The sequence below is a fragment of the Nomascus leucogenys genome, chromosome 9 (genome assembly GCF_006542625.1).
Source record: "Nomascus leucogenys isolate Asia chromosome 9, Asia_NLE_v1, whole genome shotgun sequence".
NCBI classification, from domain to species: domain Eukaryota; kingdom Metazoa; phylum Chordata; class Mammalia; order Primates; family Hylobatidae; genus Nomascus; species Nomascus leucogenys.
In genome coordinates this window covers 11,029,435-11,054,490 of record NC_044389.1, presented here as the reverse complement: position 1 = coordinate 11,054,490, position 25,056 = coordinate 11,029,435, and the positions used below count along the sequence as shown (strand labels likewise).

General features: G+C 42.5%; 1 protein-coding gene across 1 annotated transcript in view; it reads right to left on the bottom strand.

Annotated features, from left to right (window-relative positions):
- The window catches only part of FLT3 (fms related tyrosine kinase 3), a 99,037-nt gene that overhangs the window by 58,181 nt on the left and 15,800 nt on the right, over nt 1–25,056 (bottom strand). The window contains exons 2-3 of the mRNA XM_030818590.1: nt 10,789–10,910; nt 2,026–2,228 (exon numbers count right to left, since the gene is read on the bottom strand). Coding sequence (XP_030674450.1) covers nt 2,026–2,228; nt 10,789–10,910 — 325 coding nt within the window. The remainder of the gene's footprint in view (nt 1–2,025; nt 2,229–10,788; nt 10,911–25,056) is intronic.

Below are 25,056 nucleotides of genomic sequence, written 5' to 3'. Positions count from 1 at the left end.
AGGAGGAGGAGGTTGCAGTGAGCCAAGATCACGCCACTGCACTCCAGCCTGGCAACAGAGCAAGACTCCGCCTCAAAAAATTAATTAATCAATCAATCAATTAATTAATTAAATTTTTAAAAGAAATTTCTTGCTACACTAACAAGAATGAAATGAAAACTTTCTAAATTTTATCTTTAACATAATATCCAACTAAAATACAAGACACTTAAAAAATCCCAAGTAGGCCCAGTGTGGTGGCTCATGCCTGTAATCCCAGTACTTTGGGAGGCTGAGGTGGGTGGATCACCTGAGGTCAGGAGTTTGAGACCAGACTGGCCAACATGATGAAACCCTGTCTCTACTAAAAATACAAAAAAAAAAAAAAAATGAAAACAAAAACAAAAAACATTAGCCAGGAATGGTGGTGGGTGCCTGTAATCCCAGCTACCCAGGAGTCTGAGGCACGAGAATTGCTTGAACCTGGGAGGCAGAGGTTGCAGTGAGCTGAGATCGTGCCACTTCACTCCAGCCTGGGAGACAGAGCAAAACTCTGCCTCAAAAAAAAAAAAAAAAAAAAAGTTCTTCATTGTAAATAAGGTAAAAAAATTAAAAAAAAAAAGAAAAAGAAAAAGAAATCCTAGATCTTTTCAGTATTTGTTTTACATTTTGCCAGCTACTCACTGCTTTCTATATATTTATATATGTGTCTGTGTGTATCAGTTTAACTTAATAGACATAACTTTTTTCTTTTTTTTTTTTTTTTTTTTTTTGAGATGGAGTCTCACTCTTGTCTCTCAGGTTGGAGTGCAGTGGCGCCACATCGGCTCACCAAACCTCCCCCTCCAGGCTTCAAGCTATTTATTCTCCTGCCTCAGCCTCCCAAGTAGCTGTGATTACAGGCCTGCACCACTACGCCTGGCTAATTTTTTTATTTTTAGTAGAGATGGTGTTTCACCATGTTGTCCAGGCTGATCTCGAACTCCTGACCTCAGGTGATGATCCCACCTCAGCCTCCCAAAGTGCTGGGATTACAGGCATGAACCACTGCACCCAACCAACTTTACTTTTTAAAGAGTTTTAGACTTACAGGAAAATTGAGCAGAAGATACAGAAAGATGCCATATATGCCCTTCCCTCCACACAGTTTCCCTTATTATTAACATCTTGCATAGGTGTGATATGTTTGTTACAATTGATGAACCAATTTCAAAGTTCATAGTTTGGGCTGGGCACGGTGGCTCAGGCCTGTAATCCCAGTACTTTGGGAGGCGGAGGTGGGAGGATCATCTGAGGTCAGGAGTTCGAGGCTGGCCTGGCCGACATGGTGAAACCCCATCTCTACTAAAAATACAAAAATTAGCTGGGTGTGGTGGTGTGTGCCTGTGATCCCCGCTACTCAGGAGGCTAAGACAGGAGATTACTTGTACCTGGGAAACAGACGTTTCAGTGAGCCAAGATCAGGCCACTGCACTCCAGCCTGGATGACAGAGTGAGATTCCGTCTCAAAAATAAAATAAAGTTCATAGTTCGCATTAGGGTTCATTTTTCATGTTATACATCCTATGAGATTTGACAGATCTATAATGTCATGTATCGATGCCCTAACTATATTTTTAGTTCGTTATTTCACTGAAGATAAGAGTTACAAAAAACAGGCTGAGGCCAGGCGCAGTGGCTCACACCTGTAGTCCCGGTACTTTCGAAGGCCGAGGTGGGTGGATCGCTTAAGCCCAGGAGCTCAAGACCAGCCTTGGCAACATGGTGAAAAACCATGGTGCCTAGAAAAAATTTAAAAAATTTGCTGGGTGTGGTGGCACGCGCCTGTAGTCCCAGCTACTTGGGAGGACTGGGGTGGGGGGATTACTTGAGCCTGGAAGGTTGAGGCTACAGTGAGCCAAGATTGTGCCACTGTACTCCGGCCTGGGTAACAGAGAGAGACCCTGACTCACAAAAAAAAATGGTTTACAATAAACATGAACAGCAACTTGAAACAAAATTCCAAATGAACCACATTTTATGTCAAGAAGGTATTCCTCCACTTACCTGTTTTGTAAATCAAAATGTGGCTGGCAATTCAGGGAGCTGTGCTTAAAGACCCAGAGACAGGAAATGTTCCCTGGGGCGTCGACCAGCACTTGCAGTGTGATGGAAGCAGATACATCCACTTCCACAGCGGCAGCTTCGTACACTGTCCCTGCGCTCTGGGGTCTCAACGCACACCCGAGGTCCTCTGGGGATTCTGACACCTACGTTGCAGATAGAACAAAGTGAATTCATGAAAACTGCAGGTCTAAGGCCTCCCCTTCTTCACATCAAAACTTTATCAAACGCATGCTGACACACTGCACACAACACCCACACAAGCTGGAACCCACTGAGAACACGTTGCCGACTAAAGATCGTATTAATTATAATTCTCTAAAGAAAAGATAAATAACTTTGGGCTGCATTTCTAAAACGTTGTACAGACTGTCATGGCGTGTGTCCCCCTACCTCTGCAAATTCATATGTTGAAGTCCTAACCCTCAGTATCTCAGAATGCAACTTTATTTGGAGATGGTCTTTACAGCGGTAATCAAGTTAAAATGGGTCATTAGGGTGGGCCTAAATCCAGTATGACTCGTGTCCTTATAAGAAGAAGAGGCAGGGCATGGTGGCTCACACCTGCAATCCTAGCACTTTGGGACACCGAGGCAGGCAGATCACTTGAAGTCAGGAATTTGAGACCAGCCTGGCCAACATGGTGAAACCCTATGTCTACTAAAAATAAAAAAACTAGCTGGAAGTGGTGGTTGGCACCTGTAATCCCAGCTCCTCGGGAGGCTGAGGCAAGAGAATGGCTTGAACACGGGAGGCTGAGGTTGCAGCGAGCTGAGATTGCAACACTGCACTCCCGACTGGGCAACAGAGTGAGACTCTGTCTCAAAAAAAAAAAAAAAAGAAGAGGAGATTTGAAGGCAGATACACAGACAGTAAGAACACCATGTGAACAGAAAGACAGCCATCTTCAAGCCAAGGAGAGAGGCCTGGAGCAGATTCTTGCTCACTGCCCTTAGAAGGAACCAACCCTGCTGACACCTTAATTTTGGACTTCTAGTCTCCGGAATTGTGAGATAATAAATTTCTGTTGGTTTAAGTTGCCCAGTTTGTTAGTTAGCAAACTAATGTTCAGACCGTAATTATAAAATCTATAATATATAGATACATATTTTTGTGTTTGTTGCTATATAGATAAAAATTTATAAAGCAATGGTAAATTGGTATCTGTGTTAGAGGAAATTTAAAAACCAAATTTTCTGGACAGATGTCCCCATAGTCACACTACCACCACCACACTTCTTGCTTGCTTTAAATAATTGAGATAGATTAGGCCAGGCGCCATGGCTCACGCCTGTAATTCCAGCACTTTGGGAGGCTGAAGCGGGTGGATTGCTTGAGGTCAGGAGTTCGAGACCAGCCTGGCCAACATGGTGATACGCCGTCTCTACTGAACATACAAAAAATTAGCTGGGTGTGGTGGCAGGCGCCTGTAATCCCAGCTACTCAGGAGGCTAAGGCAGGAGAATCACTTGAACCTGGGAGGTGGAGGTTGCAATGAGCCTAGATCCCGCCATTGCACTCCAGCCTGGGGGACGGAGTGAGACTCTGTCTCAAAAAATTAATTAATTAATTAATTAATTAATTAAGATATATTGAGAGCAGGGGTTAGAGCAGCTTCTGCTGTGGAGTCCCCCACCTCCTACCTCCCTTACATGGCTGAACACAGCACGCACACACGCACACACATGAGCACACACATATTTCTTCAGGTGAAGAGCAGGGTAGCTCTTCTGCTACTGGTCAAAAACCGTATTTCTGGTCTTATTTGTTCACTCAGTAAGTATATGATAAGTGCAAGACCCTCTGCTGAGTACTATGAGACTAGAAAAAAAAAAAAAGACTAATCTTGCCCTTAAAGAGTTTGAGTATCCTAGGAATAAATAAGTAAAACACAGGAGAAATACAATGTGTCCCATAAAAAGATACCAACTACTTTGAAATGTAAATTGTAAGTGCCCTGGAACTTCAAAGGAGGGAGAAGAGATTTCTAAGCCAGGATGTTTAAGTTCTTCACGCAAGTCCAGTAATTGAGCTGGATCATAAAAGATGGGCACAAGATAAAGTAAAAAATAATAGACAAGTCAAGCATGGTGGTACATGCCTGTAGTTCCAGCTACTCAGGAGGCTGAGGTGGAAGGATCACTTGAGCCCAAGAGTTCAAGTCCAGCCTGGACTTGAACATAGCAAGACCCCATCCCAAAACAAACAAAAAAAAACCCCAGCTGACATACTAGAAGAAAATATTCCAATTATATATTACAAGTAAAGGGCAAATACCCCTAATATAAAAAGAACCTTTGAAAATTGAGGGACACAGAACCAAAACACAGTAGAAAAATGGGAAAAAGAATTGAATATACAATTCAAGAAAAGAAATATAAAGAATGGCCCTCAGCCAGGCACGGTGGCTCACTCCTGAAATCCCAGCACTTTGGGAGGCCAAGGTGGGCAGATCACAAGGTCAGCAGTTCGAGACCAGCCTGGCCAAGATGGTGAAACCCTGTCTCAACTAAAAATACAAAAATTAGCCGGGTGTGGTGGTGGGCGCCTGTAATCCCAGCTACTTGGGAGGCTGAGTCAGAGAACTGCTTGAACCCGGGAGGCAGAGGCTGCAGTGAGCCAAGATGGCACTACTGTACTCCAGCCTGGGTGACACAGCGAGACTCCATCTCAAAAAAAAAAAAAAAAAAGAATGGCCCTCAAACATATGAGAAAATGTTAAGGCTACTTATAATTAGAAATCTGTATGCTAAAACAAGACTGAGATATCACTTCTCATCTATCAGACTGGCAAAAAATTAAAAAACATGACAATACATTTTGTTGGTGAGGCTATGGGGAAACAGTTGTTCTCCTGCATTGCTGGGGGAACACACCCTACACAACCCTTCTGGAGAAGAATTTGGCAATACCTAATAAAACTTGCTATTCACTCACCATTTGAGCCAGCAATCTCACTTCTGGGAATAAGCATACCTCTAGCAATTAATTGCAGCACAATTTGTAATTGCAAAATACTGAAAACAACCTAAATGCTCGTACATAGGAGAGTGGTTGAACAAATTATGATACATCCAACCAGGGAGTACTATGTAGCTATAAAAAAGAATGAAGACAACCTCTAAGAACTGATTTGCAATGATTTCCTGGATGTACTGTTAAGTGAAGAAAGCTAGGTGCAAAAAGTATCTACCTTCAAGTATGCTATGCTATGTAAGAAAGAGGAGAATATAAGGAAATATATATGTATCTGGTCACTTGTGCACAATAAATACAGGAATAATAGCAAAACATCTAAAGAGATTGGTTAATTACAGGGGATATGCAGAAACAGGGTGGAAACTTGTCAGTAGGAATGAGGAGACAGTGATACTTCTCTGAGTATACTGTTTCACATAGTTTTGACTTTTTTTTTTTTTTTTTTTTTTGAGACAGAGTCTCACTGTCGCCCAGGCTGGAGTGCAATGGCACGATTTCAGCTCACTGCAGGCTCTGCCCCCCGGGGTTCACGCCATTCTCCTGCCTCAGCCTCCCACGTGGCTAGGACTACAGGCGCCCGCCACCTTGCCCAGCTAATTTTTTGTATTTTTTTTTTTTAGTAGGGACGGGGTTTCACTGTGTTAGCCAGGATGGTCTCGATCTCCTGACCTCGTGATCCGCCCGCCTCGGCCTCCCAAAGTGCTGGGATTACAGGCGTGAGCCACCGCGCCCGGCCAGTTTTGACTTTTAGGACAAGAGTCATGTCATGTCTCAAAAAACAAGTAATTAAACCAACCAGGAGAGTCAGGCACAGTGGCTCATGCCTGTAATCCCAGGACTTTGTGAGGCCAAGGCAAGAGGATCACCTGAGCCCAGGAGTTCAAGATTAGCCTGGGCAACAAAGTGAGACCCCATCTCTACAAAAAATTTAAAAATTAGCCAGGCATGGTGGCGCATGCCTGTGGTCCTTGCTACCCAGGAGGCTGAGGCAAGAGGATTGCTTGAGCCCAGGAGGTTGAGGCTGAAGTGAGCTATGTTTGTGTCACTGCACTCCAGCCTGGACAACAGAGCGAGATCTTGTCTCAGAGTAATAATAATAATAATAAGCCAGGTGTGGTGGCTCATGCCTGTAATCTCAGCACTTCGGGAGGCCAAGGCAGGCAGATTGCTTGAGTCCAGGAGTTTGAGACCAGCCTTGGCAACATGGTGTAACCCTGTCTCTAATAAAAGAATACATAATAAATAAAATAAAATAAATAAATAAACCAACTAGAATATGTGAAATGAGGCGGCTGGACGAAATATCAAAATGGAATACAAACCAAATTAATTCAATTGTATCATAAATAAATAATAAAACCATAGTGAAGGGGATGGGAAAGAAAGGAACTAACCTAAGTAATTTCAGAAAATAATACTTTGGATCCCTTAAGGCTAAAGACAAAAAGCACTGTACACAAATACTGTCCTTTAGCTAGTAACTCTATTTCTCACCAGGGTATGTGTTAGTAATTCTAAAATTAGATTATCTATATATTGTATTTCCAGGCTCTGCCTGCTGAGAGGGCCTAGAAGCAATGATATCCCAGCAGCAATGGGCACACCCAGCTCTCAGATCTTGGTTTCTAAATACTACCCCCCAAAGAAGCCAGTGCTCTTTGGAGAAGTGCTTAATTCCAGGGCTAAGGCAAGAAAAATACAAGATGAACCTGAACTATCTGCTAGTGTGTCGAAAATTAAGGAAGGGCTTGGAAAAAGATGAGGAGATGCTGGAAGGGACACAGGAGCAAAACTGAAGTAGCTCCCAATGGCCAAAGCAGGAACAATTTGAGCAACAAAATAAATAATGATTGTATTGGGTTACAACCCAGAGAATAAAATAAATATTCATGGGCCTATACTGATATAAATTTAAAAATTGAATAAATAAATAAATAATAAATAAAATGAGAGGAAAGGGACAGTGCTTCCTCACAAAACATTCCAATTAACATAGAGGGAATGTAGGAAAAAGAAAAGCACCATTAGGCAAATACCACCATAATAATCATAGGTAAGATCCACCGATGGGTACTAAAATCAGTAGGTGAAAATTAAAGAAGGAACAGGATATTTGCATCCCCTCCAAGGCACTTATTAATTATAAGTGAAGAAAATAGTAACTTTGCAGTGGGGACACCTGGCATGCACCATCTAAATCTAATGATCAAGGTTCACATCTTCATAATGACACCAAATGACTTCCTGTCACTCTGAATATGATGCTCTGGGAAGGACACACTCCTGGGAAATTCTTGCCAGAAATCCATAATCTTGCTCTTGTTGCCCAGGCTGGAGTGCAATGGTATGATTTTGGCTCACCATAACCTCCGCCTCCCGGGTTCAAGCGATTCTCCTGCCTCATCCTCTTGAGTAGCTGGGATTACAGGTATGCGCCACCACTCCCGGTTTATTTTGTATTTTTAGCAGAGACGGAGTTTCTCCATGTTGGCCAGGTTGGCCTCGAACTCCCGACCTCGGGTGATCCGCCTGCCTGGGCCTCCCAAAATGCTGGGATTACAGGCGTGAGCCACCGCGCCCAGCCCCGGTAAAAGGTTTTTAAAAATTAAAGCTGGGTACAACCCGGATAGACAAATCTGCGGGCTTCAGAGGAGAGAGAATAGCATGACAAATGCACAGTACAGAGGTGGTGGGCTCCACTGCTGGCAGTCCGGGAATAGCTTGAGCCAGGCTGGCCAGGAGCCAAGGGATGTTCTTGAAGGCCAGGCCACGTTCTTCACCACCTGGCAGAGCTGAGTCCCACGGTGCCATGAAGGCACTGGAATTTAAGAGACTGTGATATCTAAAACTCACGATGTTAAAAAAAAAAAATACAACTTTGGTAATAACAGTGAAGTTCAGTCTGTTGATCTTCTTATAACAAGTATAGCTAACTAATGAGGACATGAAATCGCTAACACAGTTGTTGTCTGCTTACGTAAGTAAAACAGCTGCACAAGCTGTGAAAAGTCCAGAGAAAGCACGTCAAATGATCTATCACACAAAGCCCACCATTCTTTCCCTAATTGTTACAGAAAACCAACCAACAAACAAACAAATCAACAACTCATTCTCTAGAAGTACAGGGTGGGACATGACAAATAAAGAAAATGAGCTGGCTTGTGTAGGCCACCTGCCTGAAATATGAGGTCATGATTGTCAAACACATTTGGTCAACTCCAGTGACTTCAATTCTTCACAAACAGAAAACCCATCATTAAACCATAGTGGAGACTTTTTGTTTTTATTGTTTTTGTTTTTATTATGTTTTGTTTTGTTTAGACTGTGCCGCAATGGCACAAGATCTGTTCAAGAGGAATGTGACATTAAATGCAGCTTTGACTTTCTGGAGGAAGGGAGGTATAAATGAACCTATTTGGTAAGGAGAGAGAATTTTAGAGTTATGGTGGATTGCCTGCCTATGCTCTCTAATCACTGACAGGAAAAAAAAAAACACAGTACATCTCACTCAGCTGCTGTGAATACTTGGTGCCTTAGTACAGTCATTTCTTAAAAGCAAATTTGAAGAATATGGAATAGTTGCTGATATGATTTGGATGTGTGTCCCCTCCAAAGGTCATGCTGAAACGTGATTCCCAGCCGGGTGCAGTGGCTCATGCCTGTAATCCTTGGGAGGCCAAGGTGGGCAGATCACCTGAGGTCAGGAGTTCGAGACCCGTCTGGCTAACATGCCAAAACTCCGTCTCTACAAAAAAAAAAAATCTATGATATATGTCATATATATGAGATCTATATCAGCCAGTAGCAGTGGCTCATGCCTGTAATCCCAACACTTTGGAAGGCCAAGGCAGGCTGGAGTGCAGTGGCACAATCTTGGCTCACTGCAACCTCCACCTCCCTGGCTCAGATGATCCTCCGGCCTCAGCCTCATAAGTAGCTGGGACCACAGGTGCACACCACCATGGCTGGTTAATTTTTTTGTTGTTGTTGTATTTTTGATAGACACGGGGTTTCACCATGTTCCTTAGGCTGGTCTCAAACTCCTGAGCTCAAGCGATCTACCCACCTTGGCCTCCCAAAGTGCTGGGATTACAGGTGTGAGCTACCGTACCTGGCTGATTTCTACTATTTTCAGTTCTCCATCACTTAAGCTTCCCTTGAGTAAATTTACTAAATGTATGTTTTTAAAATAGAGGACTAGGAATAGCACAAGAGAGAAGGGTAATGAAAAACAAGATGAATAGCGTAAAAGAGAGGAGTAATGAAAAACAAAGTCGGAACTTGAAGGAGCCAGAGCCACATTACTGAGCAATCTTGGTATCAGTCTAAGTAATGAGAAATCATGGAGGGTTCAGAGCCAGGCAGTGAAGGATGTGCCTGCTTCAGGGAGGCTAGCCCAGCAGCTATCTCTGAGATGAACTGTAGCAGGAAGAGGCCACTTAGGATATCACTGTGATTATGAGGGAGTTAATGAGGGCTTGAATTAGGGAAGTGGCAGTGAGACTAGAGAATATGCGATGATTATATGAGAACGCCTAAAGGGAATCGACAACACTTGGTAACTGACCACATGTGAAAGTAATAGAAAGAAGTAGTCCAAAATGATGCTGAGCTTTCAAGCCTGGGAACTAGAGAGGGGTATAAACAGAAATCAATTAATACAAGAATAAGAGCAGGCTTGGGGAAATAAAAATGAACTAAAATAAATGATGTAGGTGGATTTTGATGTGCAAATGGAAAATCTACCTATATACTGGGGGCAGCTGGAAGTGAGGGATTCAGGCTTGGAAGAAAAGCCTGGATTCTCTTTAAGGAGTAAAGGAAATACAGTCGGCCCTCTGTAACCATGGGTTCCGCATCCATGGATACAACCAACCACAGATTGAAACTATTCCGGAAAAAATGGGGTTGCATCTGTACTGAACATGTACCGACTTTTTTCCCTTGTTATTATTCCCTAAACAATAGGGTATAACAACTATTCACACAGTTGTTTAGGTATTATAAAGCATTTGCATCATATTAGGTATTATAAGTAATCTAGAGATAATTTTAAAAGTATACGGGAGGGTCAAGCATGGTGGCTCAGGACTGTAATCCCAGCACTTTGGGAGGCTTAGGTGGGAGGATCAGTTGATCCCAGGAGTTCAAGATCAGCTTGGGCAACAGAGTAGGACCCCATCTTTGCAAAAAATAAAAAAAATTAGCCAGGTGTGGTGACATGTGCCTTTAGTCCCAGCTAGTTGGGAGGTTGAAGTGGGAAGATTTTGAGCCCGGGAGGGCGAGGCTGCAGTGAGCTATGATCATGCCACTATACTCCAGCCTGGTCAACAGAATGAGACTGTCTCAAAAATATATAGAATCTGCATAGGTTACATGCAAATACCAAGCCATTTTATATCAGGGACTTGCATATCCATGGATTTTGGTATTAGTGAGAGTCTTGGAACCAATCCCCCCTGTATACCAAGGGATGACTCTACTTGTTACTTCATGCTAGTTATCAATCAGTGTCCTTCCTAAATCCTCATATGAAGAATACAGTTCTTGAAGGAATGGAGTGCCAGGGAGCTAGGAGTATAGATGCTCTGTCAGTACCAGATGTGAGGACATAATATACTTAAATACATAAACAGAAGCCCATTGAGACATGGTAGGCTTCAATAACTTACAAATTACGGTCTCTAGAGAAAAACAGCTAAAGGTATAATTTTAATGTTACTTTACCATGGGATATGATGACGACTTCCCCACTGATGAATCATTGTTCTTATGATTGATTAAAACACACTTGATCACAGGCAGATCTTGATTTGTAATAGTCCCAAATATCACTGCAGAAAAAACAACTGTAAAACAAAATAAAAATGATAATGTTGATACATGCACACCTTAAAAAGAAAACATGTATTTATCTTGCAACCAAACAACAAAACAAAGTGTAATCAGAGGAAATTGGCCACTAGGAAAGTGTGTAGGAAATTCGATTTTATGCAAGTTTAGTCTACTTTAAATCAGGAACAGAGATACTTAGAGGAGGGCTGTCCAATAAAACAGTCTGCAGTGATGGACATGTTCTATGCCTGTGCTGTCTAATATGGTAGCCACTAGCTATATGTGGCTCTTAAGCTTTTGAAATGAGGCTAGTTTGACTGAGGAAATGATTATTTGTATAATAATTTGTGTGTGTGTGTGTGTGTGTGCGCGTGCACTTTTTGTTGTATATAGATTTCTACCTTTTCTTTTTTTTTTGAGTTGGAGTCTCACTCTGTCACCAAGGCTGGAGTGCAGTGGCACGATCTTGCCTCACTGCAAGCTCTACCTCCCGGGCTCAAGTGATTCTCCTGCCTCAGCCTCCTGAGTAGCTTGGATTACAGGTGCCTGTCACCGTGCCCGGCTAATTTTTTTTTTTTTTTTTTTTTTGTATTTTTAGTAGAGACGGGGTTTCGCCACGTTAGCCAGGCTGGTCTTGGACTCCTGACCTCAGGTGATCCGCCCGCCTCTGCCTCCCAAAGTGCTGGGATTACAGGTGTGAGCCACCATGCCCAGCCTGGTATATATTTTTTTCTTTATGGGTGCTTATAGAATCTTTTCTTTGAAAACAGAGCACTAACATTTTCAAAATTATGTGCCTTCCTGAGAGTCTATTTTCATCCATTGTGCTGGGTACTCAGTGGGCCTTTTCAATCTAGAAATTCATATCCCTCTGTTTGGCATTTTCTTGAATTATTTCTTTGATTCCTTCTCTCCTCTACACTTTCTGTTTGCCCATGGTTTAGATATTTTCCCCAAATGACTGACAATCTTTGACAGTCTCTTCACATATAAGAATGAAGCACTGAGTGCCTGTCCTAAGCTCTATGATGTGGCCTGTGGCCCAATCTCTGTAGGTGTATATTTAGGTCTTTTCTCACCGGTTGATCCGATTCCCCAGAGAAGATTCTCTCTCTTGCCTGCTGCCTGTGTCCTGCGAGCTGGTCTTGGCAAGTTATACTATTGTGGGGTCCTGCAACGAAAAGCAGGCTGCTCCTCAGCTTTCTCAATCCCCAACTATAATTCAGCTTTCATCATCTGCTTCTTCTTTTTAATTCTTTTTTTAAGAGACAGGATCTCGCTATGTTGCACGCAGTGACTTCAAACTTCTGCACTCAAGCGATCCTCCTGCCTTGGCCTCCCAAGTTGTGGGATGATAGGTGTGAGCCACTGCACGCAGCTTTATTTGCTTTAAAGCTCTCAAAGTTTTACTTTCTCCTTCTCCATCCTGTTTGTCTTTATATGTTTATATCTTTGTTTCTTTGGGAGTATTAGGTATAATTGGCAAATAAATGGCATATAATTGGCAGCGTACATCACATATTCACAGTTACATCATGTAATTTTGATATATATCAAAATATATGTGTATTTATATATAATATGTGTATGTATATGTATATATTAAGTATATATACATATATATGGGCTTCTCTTTATGTATTTAAGTATATATATACATATAAGTATATACACATATACATACACACATTGTGAAATGAATACCCCAATCAAGCTAACTAACCTATCCATCGGTTTGTATACTTATCTTTTTCTTTTTCTTTTTTGGTGATGAGAACGTTTAAGATCTACTCTCTCTCTCTCTTTTTTTTTAATTGAGACAGAGTCTTGATCTGTTGCCAAGGCTGGAGTGCAGTGGCGCGATCACGGCTCACTGCAACCTCTGTCTCCAGGGTTTCAGTGATTCTCCTGCCTCAGCCTCCCAAGTAGCTGGGATTAAGGGTGTGCGCCATCATGCCCAGCTAATTTTTTTTTTTTTTTTTTTTTTTTTTGAGACGGAGCCTCGCTGTGTCGCCCAGGCTGGAGTGCAGTGGCGCAATCTCGGCTCACTGCAAGCTCCGCCTCCCAGGTTCACGCCATTCTCCTGCCTCAGCCTCTCTGAGTAGCTGGGACTACAGGCGCCCGCCACCACGCCTGGCTAATTTTTTTGTATTTTTAGTAGAGGCGGGGTTTCACCGTGGTCTCGATCTCCTGACCTCGGGATCAGCCCGCCTCGGCCTCCCAAAGTGCTGGGATTACAAGCGTGAGCCACCGCGCCCGGCCGAATTTTTGTGTTTTTAGTAGAGACAAGGTCCACCATGTTGGCCAGGCTAGTCTCAAACTCCTCGCCTCAAGTGATTCAGCTGCCTTGGCCTCCCAAAGTGCTGGGATTACAGGTGTGAACCACTGTCAAGATCTATTCTCTCAACAAATATGCTTATCTCTTTAAAAGCACTTTTTGGCTGAGCCTGGTGGCTCATGTCTGTAATCCCAGCACTTTGGGAGGCTGAGGTGGGTGGATTGCTTGAGGCCAGGAGTTTGAGACCAGCCTGGGCAACCCAGTAAAATCATGTCTCTAAAAAATTTTTTTAAATTAACTGGGCATAGTGGTGTGCACCTATAGTCCCAGCCCAGCTACTCAGAAGGCTGAGGTGGGAGAGGATCGCGCAGGCATGGGATGTTGAGGCTGCAGTGAGATGTGATCGCCCCATTGCACTCCAGCCCCTGGGTGACGGAGTGAGACCTCATTTCTGGAAAAAAAAAAGCATTTTTTACTGTCACTTGAGTGGTCTGTAGATAGCGACAGGAGGAATATATGTGTTCAGCCATGTTTGTAATCTCATAATCTGAGACTGTCTCAGAAAGTAAGAACTTTTCCTGCTCCACTCTGTCATGTTTTCTCTCTAGTCTTTAAAAAAAATAGTAATTTAAAAAATATTTTATAAGTATAATTAACTTATAATAAATTGTGCACATTAAAAGTATACAATTTAGTAAATTTGTAGATATCTACAAAACCGTCACCACAATCAAAATAGTGAATTTAAGGCTGGGCATGGTGCTCACACCTGTAATCCCAGCACTTTGGGAGGCCAAGGTGGGAGGATCACTTGAGACCAGGAGTTAGAGACCAGGCTGAGAGACACGGTGAAACCCCATCTCTACAAATATTCGTTTTTAAAACATTAGCCAAGTGTGGTGGCACAAGCCTGAAGTCTCAGCTACTTGGGAAGCTGAAGTGGGAGGACAGCTTGAGGCCAGGAGTTTGAAGCTGCAGTGAGCTATGATCACGCCTCTGCACTCCAGCCTGGGCAAAAGAGCCAGATCCTGCCTCTAAAAAAAAAAAGACAAAAAAAAAAGAAAACAATTTTTTTTAAAAGATAGTAAAGTTACCTATCACTCCCAAAAGTTTCCCTATGAAGCTTTGATATCGCGCCCTGCTACCAACCCCATTACCCCACACCCAAGCCACCTCTGATCTATTTTCTGTCACTATAGACTAGTTTGAATTTTCTAAAATTTCATACAAATGGAATCACACAGTATGAACTGTTTTTTTATAGGGTGGGTGGTCTGGCTTCTTTCACTCTGCATTTTTTTGATATTTGTCCATACTGCAGTAGATATCAGTAGTTCATTCCTTTTAATTACCAAGTAGTAATCTGTTGTATAGATGTATAACACAATTTGTTTTAATCTATTCATCTGTGGACACACATTTGGGCTGTTTCCACTTTTGCTGTTACTAATAAAGCTGCTATTTATATAAAAGTCTTAATATGGATATACACTTTCATTTCTCTTGGGTAAATACTAAGGAATTGAATGCCTAGGTTATATGGTCAGTGTATTTGTAACTTTTTAAGAAAGTGCCCAATTGTCTTCTAAAGAGGTTAGAGCTTTTGTGTTCCCACTCGCAGTGTATGGAATTCCAGTTGCATCACATCCTTGCTAACATTTGGTATGATGAGACTTTAAAATTTTGGCCTTTCTAATAAGTGTGTTGTATCTCATTGTGTTTTTATTTATTTTTATTTTTTATTTTTTGAGACAGTGTCTCACTCTGTCACTCAGTTTGGAGTATAGTGACATGATCACAGCTCACTACAGCCTCGACCTCCTGGGCTCAAGCCATCCTGCCATCTTAGCTTCTCGAGCAGCTGGGACAACTGGTGCGCACCACCGTACCTGGCTAATTTCTGTATTTTTGTAATTTTTGTATTTTTTGCCCAGGCTGGTCTCAAACTCCTAGGCTCAAGTCATCTGCCCGCCTTGGGCTCCTCAAATTCTGGGATTACAGGTGTGAGCCGCTGCGCCCAGCCCTCATTGTGATTTTAAATTGCATTTTCCTCCTGACTAATGCTGAACATCCATTTAGATGATGCTGTTATATTCCATAACTTCTTTGGTGGTGTGTCTGTTCACATCTTTTGCCCACACCTAATCTTTTTTAATGTGATTGCTCATTTTAAAAATTATTGAGTATTTTATAATTGACAAAAATATATACTCACAGAGTATAATGTGATGTTTTAATATATGTATACACTGTGGAATGATTAAATCAAGCGAATTAACATATACATCATTGTGGTTTTGATTTGCATTTCCCTGATGATTAGTGATGTTGAACATTTTTTCATATATTTCTTGGCCATTTGTAAACAACAAAGTATGTATATTTCAAAGCAGTTAGAAGAGAGGACTTTAAATGTTCCCAACACATAGAATGATAAATATTGAAAGTGATGATTACCTCAGATACTCTGAGTTGGTCATTACACATTCTATGGATGTCACAAAATATCATATGACCAGCCTGGCCAACATGGTGAAACCCTGTCTCTACTAGAAATACAAAAATTAGCCAGGTGAAGTGGCACATGCCTGTAGTCCCAGCTACTCAGGAGGCTGAGGCAGAAGAATCACTTCAACCCGGGAGGTAGAGGTTGCAGTGAGCAGAGATCGCGCCATTGCACTCTAGCCTGGGCAACAGAGCGAGGCTCTGTCTAAAAAAAAAAACTGGATGCATCACTTCATGTACTTATTTTTTCACGTTGAGACTTCTAAAATCTACTCTCAGCAGTTTTTTTTTTTTTGAGACAGAGTCTGACTCTGTCACCCAAGCTGGAGTATAGCGGCACCATCTCAGCTCACTGCAAACTCCACCTCCTAGGTTCCAGTGATCCTCCTGCCTCAGCCTCCCAAGTAGCTGTGATTACAGGCATGCACCACCACACCCGGCTAATTTTTTGTATTTTTAGTAGAAGTGAGGGTTCACCATGTTGGCCAGGCTGGTCTTGAACTCCTGACCTCAAGTGATCTGCCCGCCTTGGCCTCCCGAAGTGCTGGGATTATAGGCATGAGCCATTGCACCTGGCCTTTCTTAGCAATTTTCTCATATACAATTCATTTTTAAAATATGAGCATTTTGACATTTATTTATTCATCCATCCATGCAATTAACAAATATTAAGTACCTACAATGCCCCCGAAAAGAGAAAATATATTACAAAATATAATCAAATGCTGACGTTCATTTTATTTCATTTTACACAATACATTTGTAGTAGCCTTCTCCAGAGGGACAAAACCAATAGGATATATATACATATATTTCATATATTTATATGTGAAAGGGAATTTTTTAGAGAGAATTGGCTCATGTGATTACAAAGGCGAAGTTCCAGGACAAGCTGTCTGCAAGCCAGAAAATGAGAAAAGCCAGTAACATGTCTCAGTCCAAGACCAAAAGCCTCAAAACCAAGGAAGCCAACAATGCAGCCCCCAGTCTGAGGCCAAATGCCTGAGAGCCCCCAGAAGGCTGCTGGTGCAAGTGTCAGAGTCCAAGAGCCAAAGAACCTGGAATCTGGTGTCCAAAGGCAGGAGGAGAAAAGGTGTTCTGCTCCAGAAGGGAGACAGAAGGCAGTGTTTGTAGCATGAGTGAGGACTGTAATCTCAGCACTTTGGGAGGCCAAGGTGGGAGGATTGCTTGAGCCCAGGAATTCGAGACCAGCCTGGGCAACACAGTGAAACTCTGTCTCTACAAAAAATACAGGTGTGGTAGCATGTATCTGTAGTCCCAGCTACTCAGGAAACTGAGGCAGGAAGATCACCTCAACCCAGGGAGGTCAAGGCTGCAGTGAGCTGTGATCATGCCACTGCACTTCAGCTTGGATGACAGAGTGAGACCCTGTCTCTGGGTGACAGAGCGAGAGGAAGGAAGGAAGGGAGGGAGGGAGGGAGGGAGGAGAGGAGGAGGGAGGGGAGGGAGGGAAGGAAGGAAGGAAGAAGAGAGAGAGGAAGGAAGGAAGGAAAGAAGGAAGGGAAAGAGAAGAGAGGAAGGAAAGAAAGAAAGAAGGAAAGAGAAAGAAAGCCAAAGAGAAAGAGAAAAGAAAGAAAGAAAGAGAAAGAGAAAAGAAAGAAAGAAAGAAAGAGAAAGAAAACAAAAGAAAAGAGAGTTTTATTTGGCTCACAGTTACATAGTGTGTGTGAGAAGCATGATGCTAGCATCTGCTTCTGGTGAGGAACTCAGGAAGCTTCATATATTAGTCCGTTTTCACACTGCTGATAAAAATATACCCAAGACTGGGAAGAAAAAGAGGTTTAATTGGATTTACAGCTCCACATGGCTGGGGAGGCCTCAGAATCATGGCAGGAGGGGAAAGGCACTTCTTACATGGTGGCAGCAAGAGAAAAATGAGGAAGAAGCAAAAGCAGAACCCCCTGATAAACCCATCAGATCTCGTGAGACTTAGTCCCATCAAATCTCGTGAGACTTATTCACTATCATGAGAATAGCATGGGAAAGTCTGGCACCCATGATTCAATTACCTCCCCCTGGGTCCTTCCCACAACACGTGGGAATTCTGGGAGATACAATTCAAGTTGAGATTTGGGTGGTGACACAGTCAAACCATATCATTCTGCCCCTGGCCCCTCCAAATCTTATGTCCTCACATTCCAAAATCAATCACGCCTTCCCAACAGTCCCCCAAAGTCTTAACTCATTTCAGCCTTAACCCAAATGTCCACAGTCCAAAGTCTCATCTGAGGCAAGGCAAGACCCTTCTGCCTATGAGCCTGTAAAATCAAAAGCAAGCTAGTTACTTCCTAGATACAATGGGGGTACAGGCATTGGGTAAATACAGCTGTTCCAAATGGGAGAAATTGGCCAAAACAAAGGGGTTACAGGGCCTATGCAAGTCTGAAATCCAGCGGGGCAGTCAAATTTTAAAGCTCCAAAATGATCTCTTTTGATTCCAGGTCTCACATCCAGGTCACGCTGATGCAAGAGGTGGATTCCCATGGTCTTGGGAAGCTCCGCCCCTGTGGCTTTGCAGGGCACAACCTCCCTCCTGGCTCCTTTCATGGGCTAGCCTTGTGTCTGCAGCTTTTCCAGGTACATGGTGCAAGCTGTCAATGGATCTACCATTCTGGGGTCTGGAGGGCAGTGGCCCTCTTCTCACAGCTCCAGTAGGCAGTGCCCCAGCAGGGACTCTGTGTGGGGGCTCTGACCCCACATTTCCCTTCCGCACTGCTCTAGCAGAGTTCTCCATGAGGACCCTGCCCCTGCAACAAACTTTCCTCAGGGCATCCAGGCGTTTCCTTACATCTTCTGAAATCTAGGCAGAGGTTCCCAAACCTCAGTTCATGACTTCTGTGCACCTGCAGGCTCAACACCATGGGGAAGCTGCCAAGGCTTGTAGCTTCCACCCTCTGAAGCCACAGCCTGAGCTGTACATTGGTCCCTTTCAGCCATGGACGGAGCTGCTGGGACACAGGGTACCAAGTCCCTAGGCTGCACACAGCATGGGGACCCTGGGGTCAGCCCATGAAACCACTTTTTTCTCCTGGGCCTCTGGGCCTGCGATGGGAGGGGCTGCCGTGAAGGTCTCCGACATGGCCTGGAGACATTTTCCCCATGGTGTTGGGGACTAACATTAGGCTCCTTGCAACTTATGCAAATTTCTGCAGCAGCTAAAATTTCTCCCCAGAAAATGGGTTTTTCTTTTCTTTTTTTTTTTGAGATGGAGTCTTGCTCTGTCACCCAGGCCGGAGTACAGTGGCACCACTTTGGCTCACCACAGCCTCCGCCTCCCAGGTTCAAGCGATTCTCCTGCCTCAGCCTCCCAAGTAGCTGGGACTACAGGTGCGCACCACCATGCCCAGCTAATTTTTGTATTTTTAGTAAAGACAGGGTCTCACTGTGTTTGCCAGGCTGATCTCGAACTCCTGACCTCGTGATCCCCCCGTCTCGGCCTCCTCAAGTGCTAGGATTACAGGCGTGAGCCACCATGCCCGGCCTGGGTTTTTCTTTTCTATTGCATAATCCCACTGCAAATTTTCCCAACTTTTATGCTCTGCTTCCCTTATAAAACTGAATGCCTTTACAAATACTCAAGTCATCTCTTGAATGTGTTGCTGCTTAGAAATTTATTCTGCCAGATACCCTAAATCATCTTGCTCAAGTTCAAAGTTCCACAAATCTCTAGGACAGGGGCAAAATGCCTCCAGTCTCTTCGTTATGCTAAAACATAACAAGAGTCGTCACCTGTGCTCCAGTTCCCAACAAGTTCCTCATCTCCATCAGAAAGACCACCTCGGCCTGGACCTTATTGTTCATATCACTATCAGGATTTTTATCAGAAGCCATTCAACAAGTCTTTAGGAGGTTCCAAGCTTTCCCACATTTTCCTGACTTCTTCTGAGCCCTCCAAACTGTTCCAACTTCTGCCTGTTAGCCAGTTCCAAAGTCACTTCCACATTTTCAGCAGCGCCCCACTCTACTGGTACCAATTTACTGTATTAGTTCATTTTCATGCTGCTGATAAAAACATACCTGAGACTGGGAAGAAAAAGAGGTTTAATTGGACTTACAGTTCCACATGGCTGGGAGGCTTCAGAATCATGGTGGGAGGTGAAAGGCACTGCTTACGTGGTGGCAGCAAGAGAAAAATGAGGAAGAAGCAAAAGCAAAAACCCCTGATAAACCCATCAGATCTTGTGAGACTTATTCCCTAGCACAAGAATAGCACGGGAAAAACCAGCCCCCATGATTCAATTACCTCAACCTAGGTCCCTCCCACAACATGTGGGAATTCTGGGAGGTACAATTCAAGTTGAGATTTGAGTGGGGACACAGCCAAACTATATCACTTCCACTCATGACAGAAGGCGAAGGGGAACAGCCATCACATAGTGAGAAAGGAAGGAAGAGAGAGGAGGGGAATGCCAGGCTCTTTTTCACAATCAGGTCTTGTAGGAACTAGTAGAATGAGAACTCACTCATTCCCACAGGATGACATCAAGCCACTCATGAGGTATCCACCCCCAGGACCCAAACACCTCCCACTAGGCTCCATCTGAAACACTGGGGATCTGGCCAGGCACAGTGGCTCACGCCTGTAATCCCAGCACTTTGGGAGGCCAAGGTGGGCAGATCACCTGAGGTCAGGAGTTCGAGACCAGCCTGGCCAACATGGTGAAACCCCGTCTCTACTAAAAATACAAAAATTAGCTGGGCGTCGCGGGGCATGCCTGTAATCCTAGCTACTCAGGAGGTTGAGGCACCAGAATTGCTTGAACCCAGGAGGTGGAGATTGCAGTTGGTGGAGATGACACCACTGCACTCCAGCCTTGGTGACAGAGAGAGACTCCATCTCAAAAATAAATAAATAAATAAAACATTAGGGATCAAATTTCAACATGAGATTTAGAGCGAAAAATATCCAAACTATATCAACATTATTATCAGCTATAGTCATCATGCTGTACAATAGATATCCAGAACTTATTCCTCCTAACTGAAACTTTGTATTATTGAGTTTTGAGAGTTTAAAATTATATATATTCTGGATACAAGTCCTTTATCACTTCTGTAATTGGCAAATACTTTCTGCCAGTCTGTGGCTTGTTTTTAGAAGATCAGAAATTTTTAATCTTGAAGATGTCCAATTTATCAATTTTTCTTTTATGGATCATGCTTTTGGCTTTCTATCTAAAAAAATCTTCACCTAATTTTAAATCAGAAAGGTTTTTCCTATAAGTCATATTTATATTTAGTTTTATATTTAGGTCTATGATCCATTTTCTTTTTTTCTTTTTTTTTTTTTTTTGAGACAGAGTCTCGCTCCACTGTCGCCCAGGCTGGAGTGCAGTGGCACGATCTTGGTTCACTGCAAGCCCCGCCTCCTGGGTTCACGCCATTCTCCTGCCTCAGCCTTCCAAGTAGGTGGGAATACAGGCGCCCGCCACCACACCCAGCTAATTTTGTTTTTTGTATTTTTTAGTAGAGATGGGATTTCACCATGTTAGCCAATATGGTCTCGATCTCCTGACCTCGTGATCCACCCACCTCGGCCTCCCAAAGTGCTGGGATTACAGGCGTGAGCCACTGTGCCCGGCCAGGTCTATGATCCATTTTCAATTAACTTTTCATATACTATGACATGTGGATCACAGTTTTGCATATGAATAGGCCATTGTTCCAGTACCATTTGTTGAAAGACTGATTTCTCCACTGAATTACCTTTACACCTTTATCAAAAATAAATTGACCATATATTTTGGGTCAATTTCTAGGTCGCGAATCGCTATACTGTTCCATTAATCTATCTGGATACCAATTCCACATTGTCTTGGTTACTACTGCTTTATAATAAGCCTTGGAATCTACTACAAATTCTCTAACTTTGTTCTTTAGAATTGTTTTGGATATTCTAGTTCTCTTGCATTTCCATATGAATTTTAGAATCAGCTTGTCAATTTCTGCAAAAAGATCTGCAGGGATTTTAAAAGGAATTTCATTGAATCACTAGATCAATTTGGGCAAAACTGACATTGTAACAATCTTGAGTTTTCTAATACATAAATATGGATATCACTCCTTTTAATTAGATCTTATTTAATTTCTCTTATCAATGTTTTATAGTTTTCATTATGGATCTTGCCCATCTTTCTCTGTTTCATATTTTTGGATACTATTTTGGTATTTTTCCCTTCAATTTCTGATTGTTAGTTGCTAGGATATAGAAAGACAATTAATTTTTTTCCACACTGATAGTACATCCTGCAAACTTACAGAACTCACTTACTAGTTATAGTCACTTTTTGTAGGTTTTATAGAATTTTCTACATAGGTTGTCATGTTGTCTGTAAATAAAGACAGTTTTACTTGCTTTTCAATCTGGATGCTTTTCGTTTCTTTTTCGTGTCTTAATACATTGGCTAAAATCTCCAGTATAAAGTTGAATAAAAGAAGTGAAAGTGGATATCCTTGCCTTGTTTCTGATCTTAGGGAAAATATTTATTCTTTTACTATGAAGTATAATGTTAGCTATTGGTTTTTCATAGATACCCTTAATTAGTTTGAGGAAGATAATTTCTTTTCTCTTTTATAATTTTTTATTAGTTTCACTTTGATTCTTTTTTTTTTTTTTTTTTTTTTTGAGACACAGTCTTGCTCTGTTGCCCAGGCTGGAGTGCAGTGGTGCGATCTCAGCTAACTGCAACCTCCATCTCCCGGGTTCAAGCAATTTTCGTCCCTTAGCTTCTGAGTAGCTGGGATTACAGGTGTCTGCCATCATGCCCAGCTAATTTTTATATTTTTAGTAGAGACAGGGTTTCACCATGTTGCCCAGGTTGGTCTCGAATTCCTGACATCAGGTGACCTGCCTGCCTCACCCTCCCAAAGTGCTGGGATTATAGGCATGAGCCACCATGCCAGCCTACTTTGATTCTTATAGGCAGGATCTTGCTCTGTTGCCCAGGCTGGAGTGCGGAGGCATTATCATAGCTCATTCCTACCCTGAACTCCTGGGCTCAAACAGTTTTCCCACCTCAGTTGCCCAAGTACCTAGGACTACAGGCACATACCACCACACTCAGCTAATTTTTAAAAAATTGTTTAAATTTTTGGAGAGATGGGGTCTTGCTATGTTGCCGAGGCTGGTCTCAAACTCCTGGTCTCAAGCAATCCCCCTTGCCTCATCCTGCCAAATCACTGGGATTACAGGCATGAGCCACTATGCCTAGTCTTTTATTTTTTGTTTTTTCTGCTACCCATTCCAGGAGGAATTCTTTTTTTTTTTTTTTTTTTTTTCTTTTTGAGACATGGTCTCACTGTGTCACCTAGGCTGGAGTCCAGTGGTGCGATCTCGGCTCAGTGCAACCTCCACCTCCCATGCTCAAGGGATCTTCCAAGCTCACCCTCCCAGGTAGCTGGGACTACAGGCAGGAGCCACGATGCCCAGTTAATTTTTGTTTTTTTGTTTGTTTGTTTGAGACGGAGTCTTGCTCTGTCACCCAGGCTGGAGTGCAGTGGCACAATCTCAGCTTACTGCAAGCTCTGGCTCCTGGGTTCATGCCATTCTCCTGCCTCAGCCTCCCGAGTAGCTGGGACTACAGGCACCCGCCACCACGCCCGGCTAATTTTTTTTTTTGTATTTTTAGTAGAGACGGGGTTTCACCGTGTTAGCCAGGATGGTCTCAGTCTCCTGACTTCGTGATCCGCCCACCTCGGCCTCCCAAAGTGCTGGGATTACAGGCGTGAGCCACTGCGCCCAGCCAATTTTTGTATTTTTTGTAGAAATGAAGTTTCACCATGTTGCCCAGTCTGGTGTTGGTCTCTTGAGCTCAAGCAATCATTACACCCTGGCCTCCCAAAGTGCCGGGACTACAGGCATGATCCACCACGTGCCCAGCCAAATCACTTCCATGCCTAGTTTGCTAAGAGGTTTTTGTCAGTAATGGACACTGAACTTTGTCAAATGCTTTGTCTGTATCTATTGAGATGATCAGATAGACTCGGTTTTGTTCTTTTTTTTTTTTAGTAATAATTTTCTTTTTAGTCTGTAAATATAGTGATTGATTTTCAAATGTTAACCAACCTTGCACTCCTGGAATAAACATCAGCGGGACATCATCTGTTATCTTTTTTATATATCATTGAATTCAATTTGTTAAAATATTACTAAGGATTGTTACATTTACATTCATGGAAGTTATTGATCTATACTCTTCTTTTAACCTTTGTCTGGTTTTGGTATTAGAGTAATGCTGGCTTCATAGAATGAGTTGAGAAGTGTCACCTTCTCTTCAATTTTCTGGAGGAGTCTGTATAGAATTGGTTTTATTTCCTCTTTAAATGTTTGGTGGATTTCCCAGTGAGAGCCATCTGCTCTAATAATTTTCATTGTGGGAATATTTTTAACTACAGATTAAATTGCTTTAGTAGAGCATTATTTAGGTTATCAATTTTTCTTGAACAAGCATTGGTAGTATGTGTCTTTCATTTTTTTTCTGTTAATCAAAGTTGTCAAAGTATAGGTATAAAGTTGTTAGTAATATTTCCTTTCAATATCTGTAGATTATGTAGTGATACCACTTCTCTCATTCCTGATATTGGCAATTCACATCTTCTCTCTTTTTTTCTATCAGTTTGGCTAGAGGTTTACTGACTTAATTGATCTTTTATTGTTCTTAGTTTTATTGTTTTAATCTCTAATTTTTTTGTTTTCTTTTTCTTTGATTTTTCACTCTGATGATTGTTACTGTTTCCTTTCTTTTGCTTACTTTTTTTCTTTTTTTAAAAGAAATGATGTTTTGCTGTGTTGCCTTGGCTGGACTTGAACTCTTAGGCTCAAATGATCATCCCACATCAGCCTCCCAACTGGTGAGGACTACAGACGTAGGCCACCATGTCTCGCTAATTTTTCTGTATTTTTTGGGAGACGAGGTCTTGCTATGTTACCCAGGCTGGTCTTGAACTCCTGGCCTCAAGTGATCTTGCCACCTCAGCCTCCAAAAATGCTGGGATTACAGGCGCAAGCTACTGTACTGGCCTCTTTCTGTTATTAATTTTAATTAATTAATTTTTTATTTTTTGACAAAAATGTCCTGCAGGTATTAATTTTGTTTGTCTGTTTTTTGTTTTGAATCTCACTCGTCACCCAGAGTGGACTGCAGTGGTGTGATCACGGTGTACTGCAGCCTTAACTTCCCTGGGCTCAGGTGATTCTCCCGCCTCAGCCTCCTGCGTAGCTGGGAGTACAGGCAAATGCCACCAACCTGGCTAATTATTTTTTTCCAATTTTTGTAGAGATGGGGTTTTGCCATCTTGCCCAGGCTTTAATTTTAATTTAATGCCATTGTAGTCAGAAGACATACTTTGTATGTATT